The following is a 27,365-nucleotide window of genomic DNA, read 5'->3' as shown; positions in this document are numbered from 1 at the left end:
TCAATTACCTGAAGCTTGTTATGTAGTTCCACCATTAGCTTGTGTAGAAGAGACAAATTTGAAATCGCTTGAGTCACCTGATAAATCAGTAAGAAGAGGGACAATGTCACCAGTAAAAGTGTCGTTACCAAGTCAAAATTCAAATACACCTGCTGGGGCCTTTCCTGACCACCATTTATTGAATCAAGTGTATATCCTGACCTTGGCTTGCCCAAGCACAGGTTGCAGTGTGGGCGGAACTGGATGTGTGTAGTGTTTGGAAAGCAGGGTCTGAAAGCAGGTAGCAGAGTTGCCGGGATCTAACAACCACGCAGCAATCTGAGGATCCATGACTTGACACCGCAACACTGCACAGAATCAGAAATCAAAGTCACAACTTACTCAAATATTACCCACAATACCACTGTTCCCAAATTCTTTTAAAACATTATTAGATGTATTAAAAGTCTATATCTAATGGTAATATCTAAATTTAAACAGTATTTCCAACTTTTGTGAATATACAGTGGGGTTCAAAAGTCCATTAATTAGTGAGAGCACTATTGAAAATATTTCAGGACACACCAAGTCGACGTTAAAGAACTAGTGGCGACGAAAGCAGACTGTGTTGTCACTTTGCGTCGGCTGCATCTCGGCTAAAAAGCTGCGCTTGAACACACCAAAAGGACAACTGGCGACTGTCAACTAGCATGTGCGTTCTGCACCTGTGTGTAAGGAAATAATATATCAGCAGGTATCAATAGTCGATTTTCGTCATTCAAAAGGGAAACCGAAACTAGGACTGCAGATATACAAAGCAGCACTTGCTTTGCTTGCAATTTTGAATATCAATCATGTTGTTCACTTTCTTCATTCCACTCGGCTTATGTTATTATGAAAATATTCCTGCATTGGAACGCTCAAGTAAGATGACCTAAAATTATAAAACATTATCAAATTTCTGTGCCGTCTTGACTTATTTACACGCTTTCATCATTCACTACGTTGAACAGCAAATCAGAATCGGCAATAAAAAAAGGAAAAAGACGTCCGGCTAGAACCAACGGTGCAGGACACACCGAAAAAAACGAAGCCAACCGATGCTCAAAAGTGGCGCGACATTGACATTGGCTTGGTGTGTCCCGGGCTTCAGAGTTAATTTAGTACAACTTTTTGAAACTGTTTGGGTGTGAGCAAAAACATGTTTGTGTGTGTCCCTTTAAATGCAACAGCTGACCCTCATTTGTGAAGCAGTCTGGCATAAAATGATTTGCTCAAATATATAAAATATTAACTGGTGATAACAGATCATCACTAGTCAAGCCTGAGGCTTCCCCCTACTTACGTAAATCTGGAACACCTTGTTTGGAGAGACAGTTTATGATTTATGGGGATTATAAAAAAGGACTGGGTGGATTTTTACCATTATAGGCTGGTTGTGTACACACATCTCAAAAATTGTGTTCAAACATCTTAAAGCGAATTTTGCATAATAGGTCCCCTTTAATATCATATCAGCATAAAAAGCTACTCTAAACAAATTACTCAAAATTCTGCCGCCAGAATCCTGACTAGGACCAGGAATAGGAATCACGTCACTCCTATTTTCGAGGACTTACACTGGCTCCCTGTCAGGTTTCGTGCTGATTTTAAAATTCTCATGCTTACTTATAAGGCATTGCATGGTCTGGCTCCTCAATATTTGTCAGAACATCTCCGCTCCTCCGAAGCTGGTCTTTTTTCTTTTTTTTGTCAAGTAAGTTTTATTGAAGACAATTTAAAAACATTTTTTACAATCTTACAGATGTCTCTTTACCAATAATACAAAAAAATATATAATAAAAAATAATAATAATTAATAAAGAAAATAACGAAGCTGGTCTTTTAACTGTCCCGCCAACTCGTTTAAGATCTATGGGTGATAGGGCTTTCTCTTCATTTGCTCCAAAACTATGGAACTCTCTGCCCTCTGAGATTACGCAAGCGGAGTGTTTCAAAACATACTTTTTTAGGGTAGCTTTTATTTGATTACTTTATTTATATTTTTTCTATACAATTTACTTATGAAACTTTTTTGATAACATTTTATATTTGTGTTGTATATTTTGAATGTACTTCGCTTTTATGAATGCTTTTCTTTTATATTGTTGTATTTATCTTTTATTTTTTCTTATTTTTGTGAAGCGGTTAGAGATTTAACCTTTAAAGGCGCTATAGAAAATAAAGATTATTGTTATTATTATTATAAAAGTATGAATTTCAGAATTTTCTAGTATCTGGAATGTATGCCTGTTGCCTTAATGACAGCAGCACTCAAGCTGACACAGCATGATTTTAAGAGCATCTTGTGTGTTTCAAGAACATCTAACCTTCTAAAATCTAACCTTCTAGAGTTAACAAGATAAGTCACAAATTTGCTTTAACAAGTTTGCTTAGAAACAATGGATAGAATATATATATATATATATATATATATATATATATATATATATATATATATATATATACTATCCATTGTTTCTAAGCAAACTTGTGATGCTTTTTGATGTCTTAACCCACTGTTTACTTCCAGTTTTTTATTTATATATAAAAATGTTGTCTTAGAATTTGAATCCTACTCTAAATAACATGGTAACTGTTTAGTCAGAGATAAAGGACCTTCATATGTGTCACCTTGTTTCCAGCTCAGGTCTCTGCTAAAGTGTCTCAATGCTGTGCGAAGCAGGTCTTTAGCTTTAAAGCACACAAACAGCTTTGAGCCACACATCATTCGCAGCAGCAGCTCTCTATGGACACAAACAGATACAGAGAAACACACACTGAACACCACCTACCATCTACAGCATCTCTATATATATCCACACATGTGCTCCCCTACACAGTGACACATTACACAGAATACAGAAAAAAGCAGGGATAGTAAGGAGATTAGACAAACACTCTGTCTTTTTCTCATTTCCTCTCCAAAAAATACAAGCACACCTGGTGAAGGCATCCTGCTTTTGTATAAAGTCTTGTTGGGCCCAGGCTGGTGTCTGCTCTAGTCTGAGGTATAGCACCCTCTCTGGTGGCCTGTCCTGTAGTCCCTCTGAGTCCAAATCAGTCTTCAGCAAAACCAGCAGGCCACACACTGCAGGGCACAGCCTCTTTAGAAGAGACATTGAAAACACCAAGCCATTAATGCTCACATACATTACCACTCGTACAAATTTGAAATAATTTCAATGTGCCTTGTATGAGTCGATTTTTTTTAATGAGTTCTGAAACTAAGGCTGCATGTTTTTGGACAAATACACTGATTGAAAAGTAATATTTTTAAATATTATTACAGTTTAAAATGACTGATATTATAATTTATTTCTGTGATGGCAAAGCTGAATTTTCAGCAGCCATTACTCCTGAATTGGTGCTGAAGAAATATTTCTTATTATAAATGTTGAAAACATTCCATTTTTCGTGGAAATGGTGATACATATTTTTTACAGGAGAAAAAAAAAATATATGATTTGAAATTAGAAATGTTTTGTAACATTATAAATGTGTTTACTGTAACTTTTGATCAATTTAATACATCCTTGCTGAAATTAAGCATTTATTTCTTTTTAAAAATGACTAAAGCCCACAATCAATGCTTTCCTTCTCCAAACTTATTTAGATGAATATCATTGAATAAATCTGTAAACACACCTGTTCTGGGTCCAGTTGTATGGTGCCATCTTGGTATACCATGGTGACAGCTAATGCTTTCGCTTTTCCAACCTCCTCTAACATACATTCTCTATCCTCTTGTGAGAGACGGCCTGTGTCACACACCCTGGGATCAGAAATCAAACTAAAAGCCCCTCTAGAGGTTGCTGTGGTTCCATCTTCTTTTATATCTGTTTCTGAAGACATTTGATCGCTTATTTTGGATCCTGACAGACTTGGATCGGAGGGCTTGGGGAGTTTGAAGTTATTCGGTTTATTGCATCCTTGCCTCTTAGATTCTTTCGGGGGTCTGAGGGGATGTCTCTGCCTCTTGACACCAGACTGTGGAGCTTTTGGTTTTAAGAGCGGCACTGAGCCCTTTACTTTTGCATGGCAGAATGTTGGGTTTCTAAGTGTCTTATCACACAACTCCTGGGATGAAGTGATCTTAAGAGCTTCCTGTAAGGGTCCAGGGGGTTCCCATTTTCTAATATGCTTTGGAAAAGATTTACCCTCACCAGCCTGTATGACAAGAAAACAAATGCAGGCAGAGTTTAAGAAGAGGACATTTGAGTTCACACTCTTATTCACATGTGAAGAGAATATGTAACAAAAGCAATGCAAATAAAGTCAATTCCATAACACCAGAAAGCTTAAATCGGCAGCAGACAGCCATCCACACGCAACCCTCTATTCAGAGTGTGGATGTCAGTGCCAGACAAATCTGCTTCAAAAAGAGAATATGCACACACAGTTCCCAGGCTGTCACTAATAAAGCTCTCTAAAGCAGTTTTCAGGCTGATTCACCCACACTTTTATCACTGCAAGGACAAGTCTTTGTCTGACACTTCTCAACCTCTAAACGACCCCTGTGATTCTTTATGTAACAGACATCTGCAGTAAGAGATTTCCATTATTCATTAGCATGCGGTTTCACCTTGAAAGAAGTTTTAAAAAAAGCTACAAGCACTCAGGATCAAAACATTCTTGCACACTAGATAATTGATCCACAGATAATATGGGCTTTTTAATGTTTATCCTTTATAGAACATATCTCTGTCTAGATAAGTCTGTGAGCAGGTGAAAGAATGCTGTCCTTTGGATTGTAATACAACATTGTATGTGCGTGTATGCTAGTTTATTGTCAGTTCATCACTCTGATGCTTTGTACTTTATAACCAGTGATGAGAATAACTGCATTATAAATAAACGGCGTTACTAACGGCGTTCTTTTTTTCAGTAACGAGTAATCAAACTAATTACTGTTTCCTCCGTTACTGACGATAAAATGTGGCGTTACTATAATTGAGCTCACTGAAGCGGTTTTCATCCGAGTAGGCTCTCTCTCAGCCATTGGACCTGCAAAGTTTTTTCTCTGGTGTGTGTGTGTGTGTGTGTGTGTGTTTATGAGGCGCCGGACTGGATAAAAGCGAGGCGAAAGCTGCGAACACGCTCGACAGTGCGCGCGAGAGACCGAGTGTGTCCGAGAGCACGCTCGACAGTGCGCGAGAGACCGAATGTGTCCGAGCATAATATATACTTTGTTTATAAATAAATTACACATTTCAGCATTAGAATAATCTCTGTAGCATATTGGTATCATTTGCAACGTTTTAATTAGTTTACATGGTAATAACATTTTTGGACTCCAAAATAACCTGCAGGAAACGTTCAAAGAAAACCGGTTGTGAACACGTGCGGCAAATACGACTAGAATTTGGCTTAAATAACCTCTGATGATGACGTTCTCTGTAGGTTATAAAAATAAAACCCCAAAATGTTATATTTTATTATTATTATTTATGTTGGTACATTGTTCAGTATTACATTGAGAGCACTTTTTGTTAAACTGTTTACTTTTGTGAGGAAGAAAATACTTCAAGAAGGTTATGTGTTTACAAGTTGTAAAGGTGTGTGAGTTTTATCATTTTAAATATGTATATTTTTATTACTAGTTATTTATTTTTGGTACATTATTTATTTTTAGACTTATTTGTTGGCCAGTTGTGGTCTGTGCAATAAATATTAAAAGTTCTAAACCATCTATTGTGTTTTGTTGTTCCACTATAGTAATGATAATATTTTAATATTTAATTTAATAGGTGTCTCTCACATTGTCCCACAGCAACATTAAAATAGTGTAGATTAGTATACAATGTTTTATAATAATAATTTATTCTATTTAGTGTCCATTTCATTCATTTAACATATTTAATATTGGGGGTATCCAAGTTATTTCACATATTTAAACTTTTTTTTTTTTAAGAAATGCAATAGTTACTTTCCCTGGTAATTAATTACTTTTGTAATGATGTAACTCAGTTACTTTTTGTGAGAAGTAACTAGTAACTATAACTAATTACTTTTTTTAAGTAAATACCCAACACTGTTTATAACTCCAGGGAAGTTTTCGTTTTTTCTTCTCTGTACAAAGGAAACTTACAATATTGATGCTTTATCTTCATTCCCACATTGCAGCACTGCTAATGGACTACTCTGAGCCTTCTGAGTAGAGAGAGATCCTCATGCTCAAAACATTTACATGTTAACTGATCCCTAAAAGACCAGCTGCATTCCCTTATCACTTTAGAGTCTCACACAGAATACACCTCGTAGATGAAAAGTTCTTTGCAGCTTAGAAAGGTCAGGACAAAAAAAATATGAACTGAAATTGTGTGTGTGTGTGTGTGTGTGTGTGTGTGGGGGGGGGGGGTAAATGATACAGAAAATTAGACTAAAAATGACCTCTCTGAGGACATAACACAGCCAGGACTGCCTTCTCTCTCCTCTGGAGTGAGTATGTGCATTACCTGAGAGTGGGGCTGGATGCTGTGCTGCACACCACCACTGGTGGGGTGTACTGTGGACTCCATCTTTCCAGTTCTCTCTTCAACAGGCATCAGGATTGCATTCTCATCTGGCTTGGGAGAGCCTGCATGTACAATAAAAAGAAGCTAATTTCTGTCCAGTGGGTAGTGTCTGTTTGTTGTATCATTAGCTTGTATTTATGGAATGTTGACATGTCCTGCAATGTGCTATACACCATCTAAAACAATTTTAAACATCAATTCACAAATTATTTATAATTATCTTGATAACACTCTGAAATCGGTTTGATCAAGAACTGGTTTACAATTTGTTTGCAAATGAAGACATTTTCAGCCTAGTTAAAGCAGGAACACTGGGAGAATATACAATACAAAGAATAAGTATTTTTTTTAATATGTATTTGTATTGTCTAGAAGTCCATCAAGCGCTGTACTTACTAGTTCTGCTCTTGGTAATCTCTCTTCTTTCTGAGTCGCTGTCTTCTTTCTCCCTCACTGAGTCCAGTATTTCACCTGGCCTAACAGGTGCGTCTTGCTCACATTCAAAAACAGAGATGCTCCCACATCTTTTGGCATATGCACAACTTTCCACTGGAGCTGACAATTCAGAGCTTCGATTATCTTGCTGGCAATGGCTGATCTCCAGATCTGCATTAGATATAAAACTATTATGCTGCACTTGTATGAACACAGCTTTGTCAGCTCTGGCCTCTTTTGAGCTTTCCTCACAAACAGAATCACAGTTATCTTTCTCGGTCAACCCTGACCGACAGCTCCAAAATTGGTCTATCTGTCCATTCTTACTCTGCTTGTTCGCATTATCAATCCTTTGGCACTCTTCTTCGGATGCTGGATGACAGTTGTTAGCAGGCAATGTAAGCTGGCTAAAGCTGATCTTCTTCACTGAGGTAGCCTCATGTTGATTACAACCTACTGGGCCTTTTTCAGTGGGGCTTGCTGGTTGAATCCACCGCCTTTTACCCAAGGTCGGTTTATGGGTCTCTGCTTCTGTCATAATGTCTGGTCTAGCCTGAGGGCTCCCCATGCTATTAAATCGGAACAAGCATAAACTGTTTTCTCCCTGTGCTACTGGTATATGAGGCTGGGTGTTGGGCTTTACAATATCACCAGCATTGTAGAGTGCAAACCTCTCATTACTGGTCTCATCCCTTAGCATGAAGTGGTTTGAATCTTCTGCCAGATTGTTTAAGTCCAAGTCTCTAAAGAGACAAAGAACACATGAATCAAAAGATAACACGATCAGAGAATAAATACTATCAATGTTAATTTGTTCAAGGCAAAGACAATCAGCATTTTAAGTTCAAAACAGTCAAATGAACAAACATTATATTTGCAGTAATGAAAATAATATATAAAGTATTGTTGGCTCAATATACAGTACTGTGCAAAAGTCTTATGCATGTTAATGAGTAACGAGTCCGTCTGTGATTACATGAAGAAACAGAAAAAACTGAAACAGACTAAATCCAGAAGAACTGCGGGAACGTCTCCAAGATGCTTGAAGAAACCTTCCTGCAAAGCTACCTGAAAAACTATGCGCAAGTGTACCTGGACAAAAGCCGTTTTAAACGCAAAGGGTCGTTACATCATGTATTGATTTGAATTAGTTAATAGAAGTTAAATCATAAATAAATTCAATTTGTGATTTTATTTTTGAAAGCATTCTCACTTTACAGCATTTTAACACAAGTGCCAGTACTTTTCACAGTACTGTAGTTTTTTTGGTTTCTTCATGTAATCACAGACATTATCGATGATGGTGAGATCAGATCATACCGGCTGTTGTCAGATTCCTTGTGCATACACAAATCTCACTGGATTATTACAATTAATGGCAAAAAGAATGTTTGGAAATGTAAACTGATATTTCCTACTGACACACTACAGCAAAAGATATAAATAACTGACTTAAAACAATTTTTGGTATTAACATGCCTAAGACTTTTGCACAGTACTGTATGTACAAAACTTATCTAAAACCCTTACTACTCACCTGATTTTCCCTGTGCAGATCTCTTGATTTCTGTCATCTCTGCCCTGATGCTGAGACAGTCTGAAGCCTCTACTACTCAAGGCTGTAATTTTGAATTAACAGATTCCCTCAGACAGACAGTTGAGTGTGAACAAACCAATAAAATACAAACTTCTATTGGCCATAACTAGTCTCAAGTTAATAATATTGTTGGAATGTTTCTAACTCACTAGCTCTGCTTCTGTCTGCTCTGTGCACATACTGGAACTGAAGGGCTGCCATGATGCTCTGTGCAGCTGCAGAGAGAGGATCTGCGTTCAGACTGCTGCAGAGGTAGTTCTCCATCTCATTTCCTGCTCTCCTAGTCTGTCTTAACCCTGTAGTCACATATGCAGAAAAATAGCAGTGCAATTTAAGAAGAGGTGCTGGATTGAAATCTGACAGTAAAGGGATCAAATGTGCACAAGCAACACTGCTGTCATACTCTTCCACTACACAATATATGAGTAAATCCATTGTTCCAATGTCTGTCAGTCAACTCATATCTATCACAAGATAATACACATACATAGTCGACTGGTGTTTTCTTGTGGTCTTTTTAATAAGATTAAATTCTTAACTGCGTTGAAGCAAAAAAAAAAAAAAACTGCATTTTTTTCAAGTTTGAAACACACACACAAAAAAAGATTTGCTCTAACACTGAAATTACACGTTTATTCACAGAGATAGAACTGTTTAATCACCAAACATATACAAGCACCATTATTTATACAAGGTGTGGCTCATTTGTAAAAGTACAAAAGCAAATTAATGTGAAAATGTAGGCATTGAACACAAATTTGACATACCTAAAGAACATTAACTTTTAGCAGATTAATAAAGAATAATACATGAGAATATAAGATCTATGGAGCTCGACAACATAGAAGCAACAATGGTCCATGTCCTAATCTGCATCTAACATTCATTTCTCAGTCAGCCATATTTTTGCTCTGTATATGTTGGCTGGTGAAGACAAAGGAGATCTGATTCTACATTCCTGCTCGAGCCTCTATATCTCTCACTGCTCTACTGAGCAGTCTTGGGTCCAGATGGAAATAGACATACAGTTCCCTCTCTCTCCTCAGGGAGGCACTGCGTTCAAGTCTCCCTCGCTTGGCCTTCAAGTCTCCAACTATGTCCTGAAGAAGTGTGTACAAGGTCTTCTGCTTGACCTCCAGCTCATCTAGAACAATTGTGAGCTCCTGAACAGAGAGAGTAGGTTGGAACAAGTCAGACGGAGAGGATTTAAACTTCTAATAAACCCTGATCATAACTACAAACTGATCCAATTCACTGCTAATAAGGTAATCATTCAAATGAGAAGTGAAGAGGAGAAATTAAATATTATGTGTGTTGAATATAGTATTTTGAATTTTGAAAATGATTTTGAATTGTATTAAATGTCATGGCCAATCCAGGTTAAAATATAAAAATAGGTAAAACAACTCAAATTTAAGGTCCATTTAAAACTCTAAAAGTGATTCTGGACTAACTTTGTTAAAAAGCTTTAAGGGTGTCAGCAGAACAAAACTGTTCTCAGAGGACAAAACAAATATCACAGTCCAATAAAATGTGTTTCACAGATAGTGAGGTGTTGCAGTGACAGGAAAGAATACAGAAGCCAGACAATTTTGAATCTTTTCACAAAGAATGAAAACACCACGTCTTAAAACAGCAACAAAACAAAATTACTATGCAGAAAAATCCACCACCAAATAATGATGAGAGGTGCATGCTTTTTACAAGTCATGAATGTTGACAAATGAATCTGCTCACGTTTCTTGGGATTCACAAGGGATGATGTAGAAAATGGCGGTAAGGTTGAGAAAAAGGAAAGACAAGAAAGACATACCTGTGCATGAGGGCAGAGCTCCAGTGCAGATGTGGCTGTAGCACATACCTGCGGCCTCAGGAGAGGCTGCACAATGTCAGAGTACGCCACTTGGTCGAGCGCATCTTGGTCACTTTCTAACCGGGCTCCAGTAAAGGCTTGCTCTCGTCTGGCCCCATCCAAAGCCTCTCGTACATTGACCTGATTCTCCTGTAGGTTGGAGGCTGCTGTTTCCAGCCTACCGTATGTTTGGAATGGATCCTCTCTTTCCGTGGAGGCCTTACCCATCTCGAGCATCTGCAGCAACCTGAAGGATGAACATGGGATATAAGATGAGATATAAAATCTCAACCTGCATTACACTGTAAAAAACTGTAAATTAACTTCTCTCCACACATGGTTGACTACCTGCTAAAGGCTGTGTCTTTGGAGCTTATGATCTGTTGTTTAGCATTAGGACCAAGGTAGGGGACTTGAGTCAAGTGAGGTTGTGTCAGAGTGTTTTCTCTCTGACTAGCAGCTTCTGCTGCCCCCTTCAGCCTCTTCACCATTTCATCAAGCTGCTCCATCACCCTCTTCCCCCGAAGGAGCTCAGCATCCTGGGCCAGACGCACAAGTTCAAAGAAGGCCTTCTGACTGAGAAGCTGGTTGCGAACTTCGCTCTGTCTGGAGCTGTAGTAATTTTGCCTGGCTACTTGAAGAGTGAGGTCACCACGCACCACAGGGATGTTAAGGAGGCGGGCACAGTCTCGTAATGCGCAGCGGACTGGGTCTAACATTAGAGACTGAATTTCAGACTGAATTGAGAGGATCTCAGAGCGTAGATCAGGCTCAAGCCTGCTCACACGTGAGTAGCACAGAGACTACGAGAGGGAGGGAAGAATGAAAATTAGAAACATTTATGGGTATACCCATTCCAAGAAGAGACAGAAAATAATGCCTCAACTGTATCATTATTTAAAAGTCACATGCACAAGTTTCTTCTCCTAGCACAGTGTGTTTATCTACAACCAAATTTGGTTGGTAACATGTTGGTTAAAAAGCTGTTTCACACATCTACAAAATGGATGTCAGCTATGATCTAATACTAAATAACTAAAACTCAATGTACTACCTTTCAAAAGATTGAGGTTGGTAAGATTTTTTTTATGTTTTTGAAAGAAGTTTCTTATGCTCATCAAGGCTGCATTTATTTGACCAAAAATACAGTAAAAACAGTAATATTGTGAAATATTAAAACTTAAAATCTTTTTTTCTATTTTTTCCATTACTCTAGTCTTTAGTGTCACATGATCCTTTAGAAATCATTCTAATATGCTGATATGGTCCTAAAGAAACATTTATTAATATGTTCAATGTTAAAAACATTGTTATTGTTATATTTTTGTTGAAACAGCGATTCAATTTTTTCAGGATTCTTTGATGAATAGAAAGTTCAAAAGAACAGCATTTACTTGAAATATAACTCTTTAGTAACATTATGAATGTCTCTACTGTCACATTTCATCAATCCTTGCTGAATAAAAAAAAAAAAAAAAAAAAAGAAAAGTATTTGCTTCTGTTCAACTTTACTATTCTTGAAAAATAAAGGACCAAAGGAAATACACAGTTTGCAATAAAAAAGTATCAGCAGTAAAACGTGTTTACCTCTGTGCTGCTGTTCATTTGCTGGATGAGCCACTCTTTTGCTGCTTTGTCACCACGCTCCTCTGCCCTCTCTTTCACCAGCTGGTACTGTGCCACTATATATGCCCACTGGAGTTGTGCCATCTCTTTCCTCCTGAGCTCCACTAGTCCGTCATTCTCTTCTTCCTCATTCTCACTGCAGCAGCTCAGATTTGTCAGCTGGCAGCGATTGAATGTGGAGCTCTCCATCATGTCCGAGATGCCCTGAAAGAACTGACGCTGAGTGTAGGCAGCCAACGCTTTGGTGAATTGCTCCTGTTGCTGGAGGAACGGCTCTAGAGACAACTGAGAGGGGAGTACTGGGGTTCCTGATTGAGGAACTAAAGGTGGAGCGGCTCCATCTTTACTCCTAAGGAAATGAGGGCTGGTTTGGAAAAAGCCAGCCAGTTTGGTGGTCTCCTTTGACAAGTTCTCTACTGCTGAGTTGGTGCATGCGTTTTCAGCAGCCAAGGCAGAGTTGGCATCTTTTACCACACTGCCTCCTTCCTGCAGCAGTGCTTGGGATGCAGAGGAGTTCGCACCCCAGTTGGTAGCTAGCATCTGCAGCTTGTTGAGTCTGCGTTGTTTTAGCTGCTTTTCCTCGCGGAGAGCTTGAAGTTCTGTCTCGAGGTCCTCAATTGTTACATTTCCCTCTCCACCCAGCGCAGAACAGCCCTGTGACCCTACACCTCCATCAACGGGCAAGCAGGTTTTAAGCAGCTCAGCCAGAGTCGCCTCATCCAAGATGGGCTTACCAGACTCCCGGAGTGCCTTGTATGCTTGCAATTCCTCTGGCGTTAGAACATTGCTGCGGTTTAGGCGGTTGCAGACGACACGTAAAAGGTGCAGGTTTTCTGGTGCGGTGTCAAATAACCAGTCAAATTCAGAACCTTTCAGCACAGACGCCCGTGGGTAACCCAACCGTGACAATGCCTCAACGAACTGAGCCCCATCCAGCATGTCTGCTTATGTGAACTCGGCTCACACGTCAGATATTCAGTTAACCTAAGGCAGATAGTCAAAGGACATTTATGGCAAGCCTGACTTATTATACGCATTCACAAAAGGAGGTCCCACCGGGTTGAGTGCTGCAAAATACTGTACTGTGTGCAAACTGGAAAACACACACACACAACCTACCGTTCAAAAGTTTGGGGTCGGTACAATTTTTACAAATGTTTTTGAAAGAATTGTCTTATGCATTTATTTAATCGAAATATAGTAAAAATAGTAATGTTGTGGAAACATTATTACAATTATAAAATATATATATATATAAAAATAAATAAAAAGTGGTAAAGCTGAATTTTTTGCATTATTACTCCAGTCTTCAGTGTAGCTTGATCCTTCAGAAATCATTTTAATATGCTGATTTGGTGCTCAAGAAACATTTCTTATTATTTAACATCAAGGAGTAATTTATTTATTTTACACACACACACACACACACACATTAATTTACCTACCCATCCAAATAAGGATTACATATGTTACATAAATATTTTTAGAATTGAAACCATTTTTACAATCAAAACAAAAAATTACCAGTAAGTTACTATTGAAACAGAATTTGTATAGTCTCGCACCGCTTGTAACAACCTGTGTAAGCTAAAGTTATATTCAAAGACCAAACAACTATAATTAAATTCAAAGTTTAACAATTTCAGGTGGACAGGTTATAGGTTATAAACAAACATGTTGCTTTGCTCAGCTTTTAATCAAAGTTTCATCAGTCAAAGTGCACTTATTTTTAGTTTCTCATCTAGAGCCTTTCAGCATAGACAAGTAAACCCACATAACGTTAACGTTACGTTTGCTGCAGCTGGACGTGATGAAAGCGACTGATATATGACAGTAATATCTCGCTGTGGTAATTTAGCCTGAAATGTTCTTCTGTGAAAAACAGATTTGGAAAAAGCAGTTTCCACAAAACGTTTTCTTTTTCTTTTTTTCCCCTACAGTCTATGGTCATGACCAATACCTCAAAGACAGCTAAAGTCAAAGTTGCTTCAGCTTTAACGTCAGAATATCAGATAAATACAATATTTTGAAAATCAAGAGCCGTTAAACCGAGCTCTTTATCTTGCTTGTTAAATATCTGAGTACAACCGCTAATACATTTGCCACAAATCAGTTAAAACGGACTTTGATATGTATGTCACAAAGCAGTATATAATAAAAAATATCCCTACCTTTTAAAACAGCACAGTTTGCGTGTTGATGTATTGCAGTCTTTCTGGCGTGCCACACTTCCGAAATGCCCGCGCTTGCTTTCGTCACATCACGTGGGGGTGGGTGGTTTCTCGCATTATATTATTTCAAAAGCTTATTTATTGCCACAGAGTTTGGAATAATATTATAATGCTGCTTAAAACTGTATAAAAAATAGATGTTGACTTACTGAGAGGAAAAAATCAGAAGCCTCTTCAATGAAGATGATTGACAAATCAAGTCAGCCAATCAGATCAATACAGAAGATCACATGATTGAGATTCAGCCAATATGTAGCAGTGGGAGGGCCTTAAACAAGTTATCTGCGCAACACTAGGAAGTATAGAACTATAGAGAGCTTTGTGTACATTAACGGGTATGTATACTTATGGTTATTTCAAGAATTAAGTTTTCTGAATATTGAAAATGTAACACTTAACTTAAGGCAATACTAAAGAATGCTTCAAGCACAGTATAAAGTCTATTATGCAATTGTCAATTATTTGAAAGCAAAAGGTTTAATAAATAGGATTTACATATTGATATAGTAAAGTATATGCATATTGTTTTTTGTTGTTGTTGTTGTATTTTTAATCACTAGTTGTTTTGTCACTATCATGCTCCACACTTAACGTGCTGCTCTTAAGTGGGGTTGCCAACAGCCATTAAAAGAAAAGAAGAATGGTTACTTACATTTACATCTAATCATTTAACAGACGCTTTTATCAAAAGCGACTTACAAATGAGGAGAACAATAGAAGGAATAAGACCAGCAAGAGGGCAACAGACAGTATACAAGTGCTGTAACAAGTCTCAGTTAGTCTAGCACTACACAAAGAAGTTTTTTTGTTTTAATCAGAAAAACAAAACTAATAGAATAGAAACGGTAAGTAGTATTAATTGGTCAGGTGCTGACGAAAAAAATGTGTCTTTAGACATTTTTTGAAAATGGCTAAAGACTCAGCTGCTCGAATTGAGATAGACAGATCATTCCACCAGTTGGGAACAGTCCAGGAAAATTTCAGTGAGTGATTTTGTGCCTGTTTGGGATGGCACCTCGAGGCGTCGTTCCCTTATATTACTTCTTTTATTACGGTTACTTATATCATACAAACTAGTTATGCTACTTTTTTTATGCTTATGTGATGTGTAAGCAAATTAAAACGCAGTCTGTTGTTCTGAAAGTTGCACTACCTTCTTTTTACACTTTGCATGTGCTAACTTATGTATGCAATATTATTTTTGTTTGCTTTTACAGTTCCAAACAAAGAGCCATGACTCAAGCCAAAACCTGGGTTCTGAAGCAGCACTTTGAGGGCTTTCCCAAAGACACTGACTTTGAGCTGAAACTAGAGAAGCTTTCTGAGCCCAGAGATGGAGGTTTGTGCTCTTTAAATTTCACATTATATTTTTCATATTTGCTCTATTAAATGTAATTTATTCTTGCACTTCAGAGGTTCTTCTGGAGGCACTGTTCCTTAGTGTGGACCCTTACATGCGGTAAGTTAGAAAGCTGTAATAAGCAGGTGCACCAATATCTGCATTTAAGGGCCTGAATACATGCAATAATGTTATACTGATCCTGCTTGTTTGAAAATCATTCCTTGTTTTATTTCTGTGAAATGTTTGTGGCATTCATTTTTATTTACCCTAAATATACAATTTTATCTTTTTAATTTCTTCTAGACCATACAGTCGTGTTCGAATGCAAGCAGGAGACGTGATGATCGGAACTCAAGTTGCCAAGTAAGAGAAATAGCTATTCAGTTCAATAACAGTTGGCTTCATCCTGTTCAATCCCTCTCATCAAAGACTGCAAAAGTGTAAAGTCAGTGTAAAATGGGATCTTTCCAACCGTCTGGTTATCATTCGAAAAGAAATGCATCTGCAACTCATTTACCATCACTGACCATTAGATAGTTAGATCAAGAACTGGCACGATGTTTAAAGTAATGACTGTTTAAACTGTTCATACTTTAAGAAACCATTTAAAACCAGTTTGTGTTTATACAATGTTTCTTTTAAATGGGACAATGTCTCTCCTTTTTAAAGTCACAGAATCAACATAGACCATTCTTATTTTTATGGAATATTGAAATGTTTGTTATAAATCATTTATCTGTGCACCTCATTATTTTTTTAAATAATGTGCCCTTGTAATCTTTAATGAAAGTAACTTCCCCTCTCTCTTGCGACATCAGGACAATCTCTCACTCACATGAGTCACAAGGACAAAATCAAGTCTCACCTTACAGTTTTTCTTGTTCTACAAGTTATTTCACTTATACGTTTATCGCAACTTCCATTTCATGCCAACTATAAACTTATTGGAGTTGGTGATTTATAAACCACTTTCAAAAAATATTTACCTACTTAATGTGATAATTAAATTTTCCAATCAAAGTCTCTTCTTTCTTCTATTTTGACTATAGGGTGATTCAAAGTAATAATCCTTCATTTCCCGTGGGCTGCCATGTGGTTGGTCGATGTGGTTGGAGAACACATACTGTGTCAGATGGGAGTGATCTCACCAAAATCTTAGTTGACTGGCCTCAAGATGTCCCCCTCTCCCATGCCATCGGAGCCATTGGCATGCCAGGGTAAGACCCACTCCTTCTTTCAAACCCACAATTGCTTCTTTTACAAATGGTCTTGGAAAGGTAGGTCAAAGGCTTAATCCACATTGATAAAAATCATTATCTGATGTTTCATTTGAGCACATCAAACAGCATCACAGATGTTGTGAGTAGACATTACCGAGTTCTGGGAAAAGTAGATGTGATTTGTTACTCACTTCTGGCTTTATGCGACAAACATTTGTTGCCCACATGTTCTCTGTTTAATGTCATTAGTTTTGGATCGCTTTTAAACATATGTTCTCAGAAGTGTTTTTGGCCGATAGCAAATGATTTGTGTTCTTTTCTGACTGCTCACAAAAAGAAGGCATATGAGAATAGGGAAGTCTACACCGCAGCTATAAAGATAACGACATAGAGGAACGATGTTTTAGGATTCACTTTCAGACCATTTTTTTTTTTTCAGTTGATGAACGAAAGAAACTTTGACAGCCAATCAGAACCTAACCAACATCAAAATGCTCAAGCATTTAAAGCGGCAGACCACCCTTGTAAAAACCATACTGTTTGTGCTGGTGTGGGTGCTAATATAGTTTTCATTCCTGGTCTGAATGGACCTTAATTCTGATGCAATCCTATTTCAACTTCTTTACAAATTGTACTGGATCTTTTATTTGAGGCACAAAATAGAAATCAAACTTTATATGATAAAATGATACATGAATAGATAATAAATAAAATTAACTCTGTGCCACAGGCTGACTGCACTCTACGGTTTGGAGGAGGTCTGTGCCATTAAACCAGGAGAAACCTTACTGGTGAATGCAGCCGCAGGGGCGGTGGGCTCTGTAGTCGGTCAAATTGCCAAACTTAAAGGTTGCAAGGTTGTGGGATCTGCAGGAAGTGATAACAAGGTGGCATACCTGAAGGAACTGGGCTTTGACCAGGCCTTCAACTACAAGACTGTCCCATCACTGGAAGAAGCACTGAAGAAAGCTTCACCTGAAGGATATGACTGCTATTTTGAGAATGTAAGAACTGACTGATACTAAAAGGGTTAATATATTTTCTAATACTAACTGTCAAATAACTATACCTTTTTGTGGGCCTTTTCAATTATTTTCTTTTTAGACATCTACGTAATCTTGATTATTCAGTGATTTGGTTTGGTTTCCAGGTGGGCGGCCCTTTTTCGAGTGTTGCTATTCCGCAGATGAAGGCTTTTGGTCGTATTGCTGTTTGTGGAGGAATATCAATGTACAATGACACCACCCCACAAACAGGTTTGAGTCTCTTTATGTGTGTGATTCTCATGGTGCTGTTAACCTGGGCTGTGTACGAAATCAACCCCTATACCTTTAAATAGGGCACTATTTGGAGGACAGCCATTTGTAGTGGTGTCCGAAACCATAGTGGACGTTATCGAGTGCACTAATTCAATCCCACAATGCACTGCAATAACGAGTGTACAACTGATGTACACTTAACGGCCAGAGAATACCCATAATGCACTGTGAAGGTCATTCTGAATGAATTCCCGCGTCTCGTCAGAAGATGCCGCTCACAGGTGAATCATCCATCCATCCATTTTCCAAACCTCGGGTCCAATGTGGGTACAGCTTAATATCATACTGGTACAAATAAAAAATTGAATTGATTATTAAATTATATAAATAAGGTTTATACATGCTAGTTTCTTGATAGAGTTCAAGATAAATATTTGCCATACTACTGGAGTTGCCAGTTTGATAAGTTTCAAATGATTATTAAACCTCAAGCACAAACTATACAAAAACAGCAGCCCTTTTGCGCAATCAGTGTCCGAATTCGCTTTTATTCACTCCTTCAAGTGGACTATATTAGTGGAGTGATGTAGGGAATAGTGAATGAGGTTATAGGGGAGATTTCGAACACAGCTCAGAAGAGGGTGCTTTGAATGACCTTTACACTATAGAGTCAATACCTATTAGCAATGCATAAAAAGTTTAGTCACCAATACTGAAGCATAAAATTAGACATGAAGAATTGGGTAGACATAGACTCCTGTTCATTTACAGCTGTGATAATATGTATGTCCTTTTTAGGTCCTTATCCACACATGCACATGATTTTTAAGCAGCTGAAAATGGAAGGATTCTTGGTGAGCAGGTGGGAAAATAAAAATGAGGAGTCTCTAAAGCGAATGTTGACCTGGATGCAAGAGGTACATCCGCATGCTTGGTTGATATTAACTTTATCTCAATATTCTTATTTGGATAATGATGCAGTTTCTCTTGATTTGGCGGTTTACAGGGAAAGCTGAAGTGCAAGGAACATGTCACTGTTGGGTTTGAAAACATGCCTGCTGCGTTCATGGGGATGCTGCAGGGGGAAAACATTGGGAAAGCCATCATTAAAGTCTGATGTCAAGTGCTTCAGTGGTTTGCTCATATAACAATAATCATGTAATTTTAGGCATAGATTCTGCATTAATAATGTTGTGTCCTTTATTTTGTTTTACAAATAAAGTTGATTTTTGTAAATTTGTGTCACATTTTCATCCAGGACAGATATGCACAAAGCAGAAATAAAAGATTTTTATGCCACAAAAAAAAAAAGTGCCAAGTCATCACGATCTATTCTATATGTTTTTTTTTTTTTTGCAATAAAGGCACTATGTCCAACTAATCATTATCTTAAGAATCTGATTAGGCTTCCCTTTTAACTGTTTATAAGGGGCGAGGTTTCCAACAACAGTAAAAGAGTAAGAGACAACTACTAACTTTTTAGTTTTCTAAAGGAAGTTTTTAAAAAGACACGTTTTATAAGAACGTTATTTTGATATAAAAGCAGAGGATCTACATGAGCTTAAAAATTCTAATTTAAAATAAGTACGTATTTTTACTACCTCCACTGGGTGTTGACGTACAATGACGCAACACAAATGTGTACGTCTCCTTTAAAACTTTAGTGAACACTGACATCTTGTGGCTATTGATGAAAGAATCGTCGTTCTTAGTAGCCTAAATGTTCATAAAGGAGAGTCAAAGGAAAGATTCATGTATTTCATCATTGCAAAATTGTAGTAGCTTTTGTGTTGCATGTGTTTGATTAAGAATGCATTTAAATATATTTTAGAATGACAGACCTTATTTTAATGGTATATATGGAATAACAACATTGATTTGATTCAGGCGTCGACGCCTTTGTTATATAGTAGATAATACAGTAGGCTATATGCTGTGTCATGGTTATCAGGTAATTTCAAAGTCATGCTGACTGTGCATTAAAAAGTTGTATTCTGATATTTCTGATAACAAATCAGAAAATGAAACCACTTTTCATCCGCAAACCAACATTGAAGTTTACCACACAACTCAGTAATATTCATAATGTTTGAATGTCTGTTGAATGATATTTACTACAATCCTTCTGGAAGCTGGAACATTTAAAACCAAGAATGAATCTGCATAAGGCCCCTCAGCACTATAGGCTACACATGTTATGACATGCACAGTTGAGGTCATCTTGCCTTTATCTAACACACCTGATTACATCGAAAATCTGCAGTGCTGGGGTACCTGAGGTGATACCTTTTCTCCTGAAATATTGTTTACAATATATTGAAAGCTTACGGTAAACGATATTGGGGTGTGGCCTACTTAGGTGTGGATGTAGGTGTAAATACTCACCCATTAATATCAGTATAAAGGTTACAAGAATTTGCAATGTCATGTCAATTTATTAATGTCGTATTGTTATATAAGAGGGTTCATTGTCATCACTGCAATAAAAGAAGGCGCTGTTTTCCCTTAGAGCAACTTCCAGTTTGAAGACTGTGCCCTGTGCAGCTTTTGACATACAATCATGGTTAAAGCAAAGACATGGATCCTCAAAAAACACTTTGAGGGCTTTCCTAAGGAAAGTAACTTTGAACTGAGAGAAGAAGTTCTGCCAGAGCTTCAAGATGAAGGTATAGATAATTCATATATTTGTCTTTTTGCTACCTGTTCGATTCCTCACTGATTTATCATAATCCTTTTGCTTCAGATGTGCTTGTGGAGGCGATTTATTTCAGTGTTGATCCGTATATGAGGTAAAGGTGCACTAAAGTCTTTCTTATTAGAACATATAACATCTCTTTATTTAATTAGCTATACTACTTATGTGATGTGTCTAGATCATGTTTCTAAATGTCTCCTGCTGTTTCTGTAGATCTCTGAGTAAAATGTGGCAAAAAGAAGGGGATGTACAGTATGGAACTCAGCTGGCAAAGTAAGGAAAACAACAAATCTTACCATTTGTATTGTAATCTATTGTTATATTTTATTTACACTTTTTGTTAGTGATATACCATAGATTCAGTCCAGTTATACAGAATGTTTACAGAAAATAAAGCATGTTCATTGTGAAAAGGGAAAAAAAAATATGATTACGAAAAGTAATCGTAAAATGTTCAATAATATATTGTAATATTGTTCAGAATCTGTATCTGTTCCTCAAGCTGTTCCTCAATATGGTTTCAGTTGCATCAACCGCTAAAGACACTTCCACTTAGACGAGTGGAAAAACATCTTGAGCAACAAAGAAACTCACAGTTTACATATAAGACTGTAGACTTAGACAATTTGCATCTTAGGCTATACTGCATTAGTAAGTTCAAGTATGCTAGTAAGCATTCAAGTGAGGAAACAGGTCTGTTCACGAACAAAAACAACAATTCATATCATTGAATAAATATCTTAACTCATTGTTTGGTTGTCAGGGTACTGAAGAGCAAGGACCCAGCATTTCCTGAGGGATGTTACGTGGTTGCTGATTGTGGGTGGAGGACACACACTGTAACAAAAGCGAATGGTCCAGCCGGGCCCACCTTGACCCGGATAGTTTGCGAATGGCCCAGTGACATTCCAGTGTCCCTAGCCCTCGGTTCCTTAGGGATGCCTGGGTAATTTAATCGCGACTTAAATGAAGGCAGTAACACATATAGACTGAAAGAAAATAAGGTTTCATAATCATGCTCTCTTTTTTAATTCTTTGATTCTCAATAGCAATAAGCACACATACACAAAACCAACACTTCCTTCACAATCATTAGGCAATTCTTTTGTTCTTTGAATGAAAATATCAGTTATTTGTCTAAATCCCATCCCCTTTTTCCTCTAGTTTAACTGCTCTGTATGGCCTGGAAGAGGTGTGTAAGATACAGCCAGGTGAGACGGTTCTGGTGAGTGCAGCAGCAGGCGCTGTGGGTGCAATGGTGGGTCAAATCTGCAAGATCAAAGGCTGCAAGGTTGTGGGATCAGCAGGAGGTGATGACAAGGTGGCATACCTGAAGGAACTGGGCTTTGACCAGGCCTTCAACTACAAGACTGTACCATCACTGGAAGAAGCACTGAAGAAAGCTTCACCTGAAGGATACGACTGCTATTTTGAGAATGTAATTAATATTATATGTGTATTTTTGCCTCCAACATTCAATCTACTTACACTGAACAAAATTATAAACGCAATACTTTTGTTTTTGCCCCCATTTTTCATGAGCTGAACTCAAAGATCTAAGATTTTTTCTATGTACACAAAAGGCCAGTTTCTCTCAAATATTGTTCACAAATCTGTCTAAATCTGTGTTAGTGAGCACTTCTCCAAATCAACATCTTGATATGCCACACCTGTGAGGTGGATGGATTATCTCGGCAAAGGAGAAGTGCTCACTAACAGATTTAGACAGATTTGTGAACAATATTTGAGAGAAATAGGCCTTTTGTGTACACAGAAAAAGTCTTAGATCTTTGAGTTCAGCTCATGAAAAATGGGGGCAAAAACAAAAGTGTTGTGTTTATAATTTTGTTCAGTGTATTAACAAGTATTCTTAAGATTTTATAAGCTCTCAGATAAATAATTGGTCACATTTTAAATGAAGGAGATCTGTTTGTGTGTGTAATGTTCTCCAGGTGGGAGGGCCCTTCTTTACTGCAGCACTGAAAAACATGAAGCCAGGTGGTCGTATCGCTGTCTGCGGTGCAATAGCCACGTACAATGACGCAGAACCTCAGATGTGTAAGTGTCATTTTTACGGAGAAACTAAATGGACATGGTGATGGAGTTAACATTTGAACAGAAAATTCAAGTTGTTACACACATTTTCGGCACGCATTTCATATTAAAGGTGCAATGTGTAATATTTCTGAGGATCTATTGACAGAAATGCAATATAAGTTCCCTAACTATGTTTTCAGTGGTGTATAAAGACCTTACTTAATGAACCGTTATGTTTTTATTACCTTAGAATGAGTCATTTATATCTACATAACCGCGGGCACCCCCCATCTATGAAGGTCGACATATTGTGACGTCATGTTTCTACCGTAGCCGACAGCGAACAAACGGCGCTGCAGAGCGCGTTTCGTCACTAACTTGAATGAGAAGCAGCAGAAAAAGACGCAGCAAAATACTCAGGTTGTCCCTGACTCTGCAAACGTGGAGAAAAACATGCTGTCTGAACGACGCCTCGGACATCGTAACGTTAGCTATTTCCCCTTACCTAGCTGCTTTGATGCTCTTATCCATAGCTCTTATCTTATACTAACTAGCATGGAAACAAGCTATGGTAAAGTCAGTGAATAAAAGGCTAACACAATGATGAACAAGTAAAAATAACAATCGCAATAACATGTGGTTTTACTGAATAATTAAGTAAATATAATTTAATTTAAAATATAATATAAAGAAACCTCATTGCTTGACTTGCTACTCTCTGCTGACTCAGACGACGACATCTTCCGATCCTACGTCGGCCACCGTAGCTTCTCCTTCGAGTTTGCAATTTGAGGGATAGGCCGTGAGTGACTGGCTGTTTGCAATTCGCAAATCTCACCACTAGATGCCGCTAAAAATTACACACTGCACCTTTAAGTTTTAAAAAGTTCAATAGGTAGCCTAAGAAAGTGTTTAAAGGGATACTCCACTTTTTTCGGAAATATGCTCATTTTACAACTCCCCCAGAGTTAAACAGATGAGTTTTACCGTTTTAGAATCCATTCAGCCGAACTCCGGGTCTGACGGTACCACTTTTAGCATAGCTTAGCATAGATCATTGATTCAGACGAGTCCAGTAGCATTTCTTTCAAAATGACCAACGAGTTTCAATATTTTTCCTATTTAAAACTTGACTCTTCTGTAGTTAAACCGTGTACTAAGATCGACGGAAAATGAAAAGTTGCGATTTTCTAAGCCTATATGGCTAGGAACTACTCTCATTCCGGCGCAATAATCAAGGAACTGTGCGGCCGTAACATGGGTGCAGCAGGCGTAGTGATATGACGCAGCGCCTAAAAATAGTCCCCAGCTCGGTAACTTCTTCCAACGTGACCAGGACTAAGTTTGTCTAACCTATTAGACCTATTTTCAGGCGCTGCGTCATATCACTACGCCTGCTGCAATTTAATTTGTCTTCCGGGAGACATATAAGTATCTTCTGTTGCTTCCGAAGGGCGGTACTTTAAACAAAATAAAACATTTTTTGACATTTTTATCTCGTTCAAAAATGTTCACCCCCCGGCTCTTAAAGGGATAGTTCACCCAAAAATGAAAATGCTGTCATCGTTTACTCACCCTCAAGTTGTTCCAAACCTGTATGAGTTTCTTTGTTTTGCTGAACACAAAGGAAGATATTTGGAAGAATGTTTGTAATCAACAGATCTCAGTCCCCATTGACTACCATAGTAGGAAAAATTATATATCGTGGTAGTCAATGGGGACTGAGATCTGTTTGGTTACAAACATTCTTCCAAATATCTTCTTTTGTGTTCAGCAGAACAAAGAAACTCATACAGGTTTGGAACAACTTGAGGGAGAGAAAATGATGACAGAATTTTCATTTTTGGGTGAACTATCCCTTTAAGTCATAGTGCTCAATGTCAAATTTTAATATTAGAATAACAAACAAACTAGAGAAAATGTATTAAATAGTTATACACATTACAACCACTAGAGGACGCAAGCTATGCAGGATGCCGTGCAACATTAGAATATTGAATTTCTTTCTCATAGGTCCTTATCCTCACCATGAAATAATTACACGGCAACTGAAAATAGAGGGCTTTATGGTGAGAAGTTGGAGACACAAAGATGAAGAATCTGTGAAGAGAATGCTTAAATGGAAGAAAGAGGTAAATCGGTTTATAGCTCATGACCTGAAGTTCATTGAATATTGCCATTAAAGGGTTAGTTCACCCAAAAATGAAAATTCTGTCAGTAATTACTCACCCTCATGTTGTTCCAACCCCGTAAGACCTTCGTTCATATTCGGAACACAAATTAAGATATTTTTGATGAAATCTGAGAGCTGGCTCACTCCTCCATAGACTTCTAGGTGACCGAAACTTGCTGGCCCAGAAAATGTATTAAAGAGATTGTAAATATAGTCCAAGTGACTACAGTGGCTCAATCTTAAGTATATCAAGCGACGAGAATACTTTTTGTGCGCAAAAACAACAAAAATAACGACTTTATTCCACTAAAAGGTACAAAAAGTATTCTTGTCGCTTAATATACTTAAGATTGAGCCACTGTAGTCACTTGGACTATATTAACGATCTCTTTAATAACTTTTCTGGGCCAGCAGTAGTCCATGGAGGAGTGAGCCAGCTCTCAGATTTCATCAAAAAATATCTTAATTTGTGTTCTGAAGATGAACGAAGGTCTTACGGGGTTGGAACAACATGAGGGTGAGTAATTACTGACAGAATTTTCATTTTTGGGTGAACTAACCCTTTAAGACGCAGCACATAACAGTTAGTACCAGCCTGTGAATGAAAAAGTGAATTGGAATGTAGACACATTCAACTGTTTCATTGCAGGGCAAGCTGAAGACGAAGGAAGTGGTCACTGTTGGCTTTGAAAACATGCCGACTGCCTTCATAAAGATGCTGAAGGGCGATGGACTTGGGAAGGCTATTGTTAAAGTCTGAAGCATGTTTAGACATGCATCTGTTGTCTTTTTCAAATGAACAAAGTTCCTATTAATATACACATAAAATACAGTGACACATTCGTAGGCCTATATCTTGAAAATATGTGGACACGTATCTAACACCTAGTCTGTGTCTAAAAGGTCCAGGGTACTGTGGAATAACAAATTTAAGAATCTGTTTAAGGATCTTACATCCTTACATAACATCACATGAAAAACTAAGGGAAAGTACATTGTATTTAGCAATTAAGGTAAAGATGATGACATCAGATGAATGATTTGGATAAGCAAATATTTTAGCAAGAAGTTCTTGCCAGTCTTGTTCTCTTTATTGTAAATCAAAGGAGTCAGATTACTGAGACTCCACCATTTGTTCCTGTACCTGGATACTTAATTTGCATGCTTTGTTTAAGGTCGTTAGCCAGGTGCTTTGTCTCCATTTCTAAGCACTGCCTCCTAAAATCTATACACTTGCCTTAGTTAGACTTGATGACTGCAGCTACCAATGTTCTCAATAAAGAATCCTGCTAAAGATACAACCGAGTCTCATGGTCTTCACTTCTGAGTTTCCTACAAATTAAACGTGTCCACTAAGTGCTTTTTGTAGTAGAAATTATGTTACAAGAAGTTCTATTAACTGCCTATAACTGCAATATGTGTACAAGTAAAGTAATGTGAAGCCTCAGATTTCATGTTTATATTTGCGTATTCTTACAAATACTGACTGACTGATTAATAATGTCCATTATTTCTGGGTGAAATGTTGCAAGCCAGATTCAAAACATGTCAACTGCTACAGGCCACAGCTCCAACATACAGATATTTTGGTTACGGTTCAGTTAGTTATAACTAAACTGTGTAACCGAAAAGTTTCCATTTGTTGAGGCTCATCTCGAAACTGCATGTTGACTTAAGGAACATTTAATGATTTTAGGTGTATCAGTACACAAAAAAACCACAGTAAAACATGTTTGCTCATTATTAGATACATCCAAAAGTGTCTTGCATTGGACTGATGGTTCTGCCGCACAATAACAGGCTGACATTAAACGCTACCTTTTTCCACAGAAAAGTACTTTTAAGTAAAAAATAATAAAAAGCTGATTGCCTGTTACAGCCACTAGAGGACGTTAAACACCAACAGGACATGAATTAAAGGAATATTTTATTAAGGACTGGATGTAAATTAAATAGTATTACTCACATATGTGTGCTTTCAAGATAAAGCACATGTTGTCTTAAGGTTCATCTTATTACCAGGCTAAAGAGAAGCAGAAGATTTGAGGGTACGCCTACACATATAGTCACAGTGATTCTGTCAAATGAAACACAGGAAGTGTGACACAAAAATTCCAAAGAACAATACTAATATGACTAATCTCATGATCTGTTTTTATTACCTAACCTATTTGCTCATGAAGTAAGATTAAATAGCGTTATTTTTAAGAACAGTCTTCTGTCTTACTGTATTTATGAGGATTTCTTCAGTGATAGTATAAACCTGTTGTGAAAGGTATTGGATGTTCAGTTTTTGTACAGTTTAGCAGTCCACCACTATTCTCGGTGACGTCATGGCGCGTACAGTAGCCTAATCCCGGAA

General features: G+C 37.6%; 3 protein-coding genes across 9 annotated transcripts in view; 2 read left to right on the top strand and 1 right to left on the bottom strand.

The window, feature by feature from the left end:
* LOC311286926 (DNA polymerase nu-like) overlaps positions 1-14,520 on the bottom strand; it is a 45,349-nt gene extending 30,829 nt beyond the window's left edge. For 2 of the 6 annotated variants that reach the window (XR_014626673.1, XM_084403385.1), the window contains exons 1-10: positions 14,218-14,301; positions 8,718-8,864; positions 8,509-8,590; positions 6,933-7,714; positions 6,477-6,598; positions 3,667-4,188; positions 2,962-3,125; positions 2,653-2,765; positions 202-347; positions 9-77 (exon numbers count right to left, since the gene is read on the bottom strand). Coding sequence is in view for 5 of the 6 variants with exons in the window: in XM_084403385.1 (XP_084259511.1) it covers positions 9-77; positions 202-347; positions 2,653-2,765; positions 2,962-3,125; positions 3,667-4,188; positions 6,477-6,598; positions 6,933-7,714; positions 8,509-8,590; positions 8,718-8,832 (2,115 nt within the window). In the remaining variant the exon portion in view is untranslated. Of the gene's footprint in view, positions 1-8; positions 78-201; positions 348-2,652; positions 2,766-2,961; positions 3,126-3,666; positions 4,189-6,476; positions 6,599-6,932; positions 7,715-8,508; positions 8,591-8,717; positions 8,865-9,177; positions 9,732-10,305; positions 10,668-10,768; positions 11,224-12,007; positions 13,031-14,217 lie in introns of those variants that run through there. The other 4 variants (XM_084403384.1, XM_084403388.1, XM_084403386.1 and 1 more) reach the window with 4 other exon arrangements.
* Positions 14,521-14,527: 7 nt separating this feature from the next.
* On the top strand, positions 14,528-19,334 carry ptgr1.1 (prostaglandin reductase 1, tandem duplicate 1). The gene is made up of 9 exons (XM_084403424.1): positions 14,528-14,612; positions 15,495-15,616; positions 15,691-15,736; positions 15,923-15,982; positions 16,669-16,836; positions 17,570-17,843; positions 17,990-18,095; positions 18,897-19,015; positions 19,105-19,334. Exons 2-9 carry the CDS (start codon positions 15,511-15,513, stop codon positions 19,213-19,215), a joined length of 990 nt encoding a protein of 329 aa, XP_084259550.1. The 5' UTR covers positions 14,528-14,612; positions 15,495-15,510; the 3' UTR covers positions 19,216-19,334.
* Positions 19,335-20,291: 957 nt separating this feature from the next.
* Positions 20,292-26,304, top strand: ptgr1.2 (prostaglandin reductase 1, tandem duplicate 2). Of its 2 annotated transcripts, XM_084403423.1 has the most exons (9): positions 20,292-20,377; positions 20,608-20,764; positions 20,842-20,887; positions 21,007-21,066; positions 21,557-21,739; positions 21,958-22,231; positions 22,746-22,851; positions 24,844-24,962; positions 25,653-26,304. In XM_084403423.1, the coding sequence occupies exons 2-9, from the start codon at positions 20,659-20,661 to the stop codon at positions 25,761-25,763; spliced, it is 1,005 nt and encodes a 334-aa protein (XP_084259549.1). In that variant the 5' UTR covers positions 20,292-20,377; positions 20,608-20,658; the 3' UTR covers positions 25,764-26,304. The 2 variants fall into 2 exon arrangements, with proteins under 2 accessions (XP_084259549.1, XP_084259548.1); XM_084403422.1 differs by lacking the exon at positions 20,292-20,377 and having other exon boundaries at positions 20,495-20,764.
* The last annotated feature ends 1,061 nt before the right edge of the window (positions 26,305-27,365 follow it).

Source organism: Rutilus rutilus (genome assembly GCF_951802725.1).
Source record: "Rutilus rutilus genome assembly, chromosome: 3".
In the NCBI taxonomy this organism is placed as follows: domain Eukaryota; kingdom Metazoa; phylum Chordata; class Actinopteri; order Cypriniformes; family Leuciscidae; genus Rutilus; species Rutilus rutilus.
Note: the sequence above shows the minus strand (reverse complement) of the source record. Positions and strands in the feature narration are given on the sequence as shown.

Coding starts and splice junctions, on each gene's coding strand:
- ptgr1.1 (XM_084403424.1), top strand. CDS start 15,511: ATGACTCAAGCCAAAACCTGGGTTCTGAAGCAGCACTTTGAGGGCTTT. Junction 15,617..15,690: donor TTCTGAGCCCAGAGATGGAG/GTTTGTGCTCTT, acceptor CTTGCACTTCAG/AGGTTCTTCTGGAGGCACTG. Junction 18,096..18,896: donor TGACACCACCCCACAAACAG/GTTTGAGTCTCT, acceptor TGTCCTTTTTAG/GTCCTTATCCACACATGCAC.
- ptgr1.2 (XM_084403423.1), top strand. CDS start 20,659: ATGGTTAAAGCAAAGACATGGATCCTCAAAAAACACTTTGAGGGCTTT. Junction 22,852..24,843: donor TGACGCAGAACCTCAGATGT/GTAAGTGTCATT, acceptor TCTTTCTCATAG/GTCCTTATCCTCACCATGAA. Junction 24,963..25,652: donor TGCTTAAATGGAAGAAAGAG/GTAAATCGGTTT, acceptor GTTTCATTGCAG/GGCAAGCTGAAGACGAAGGA.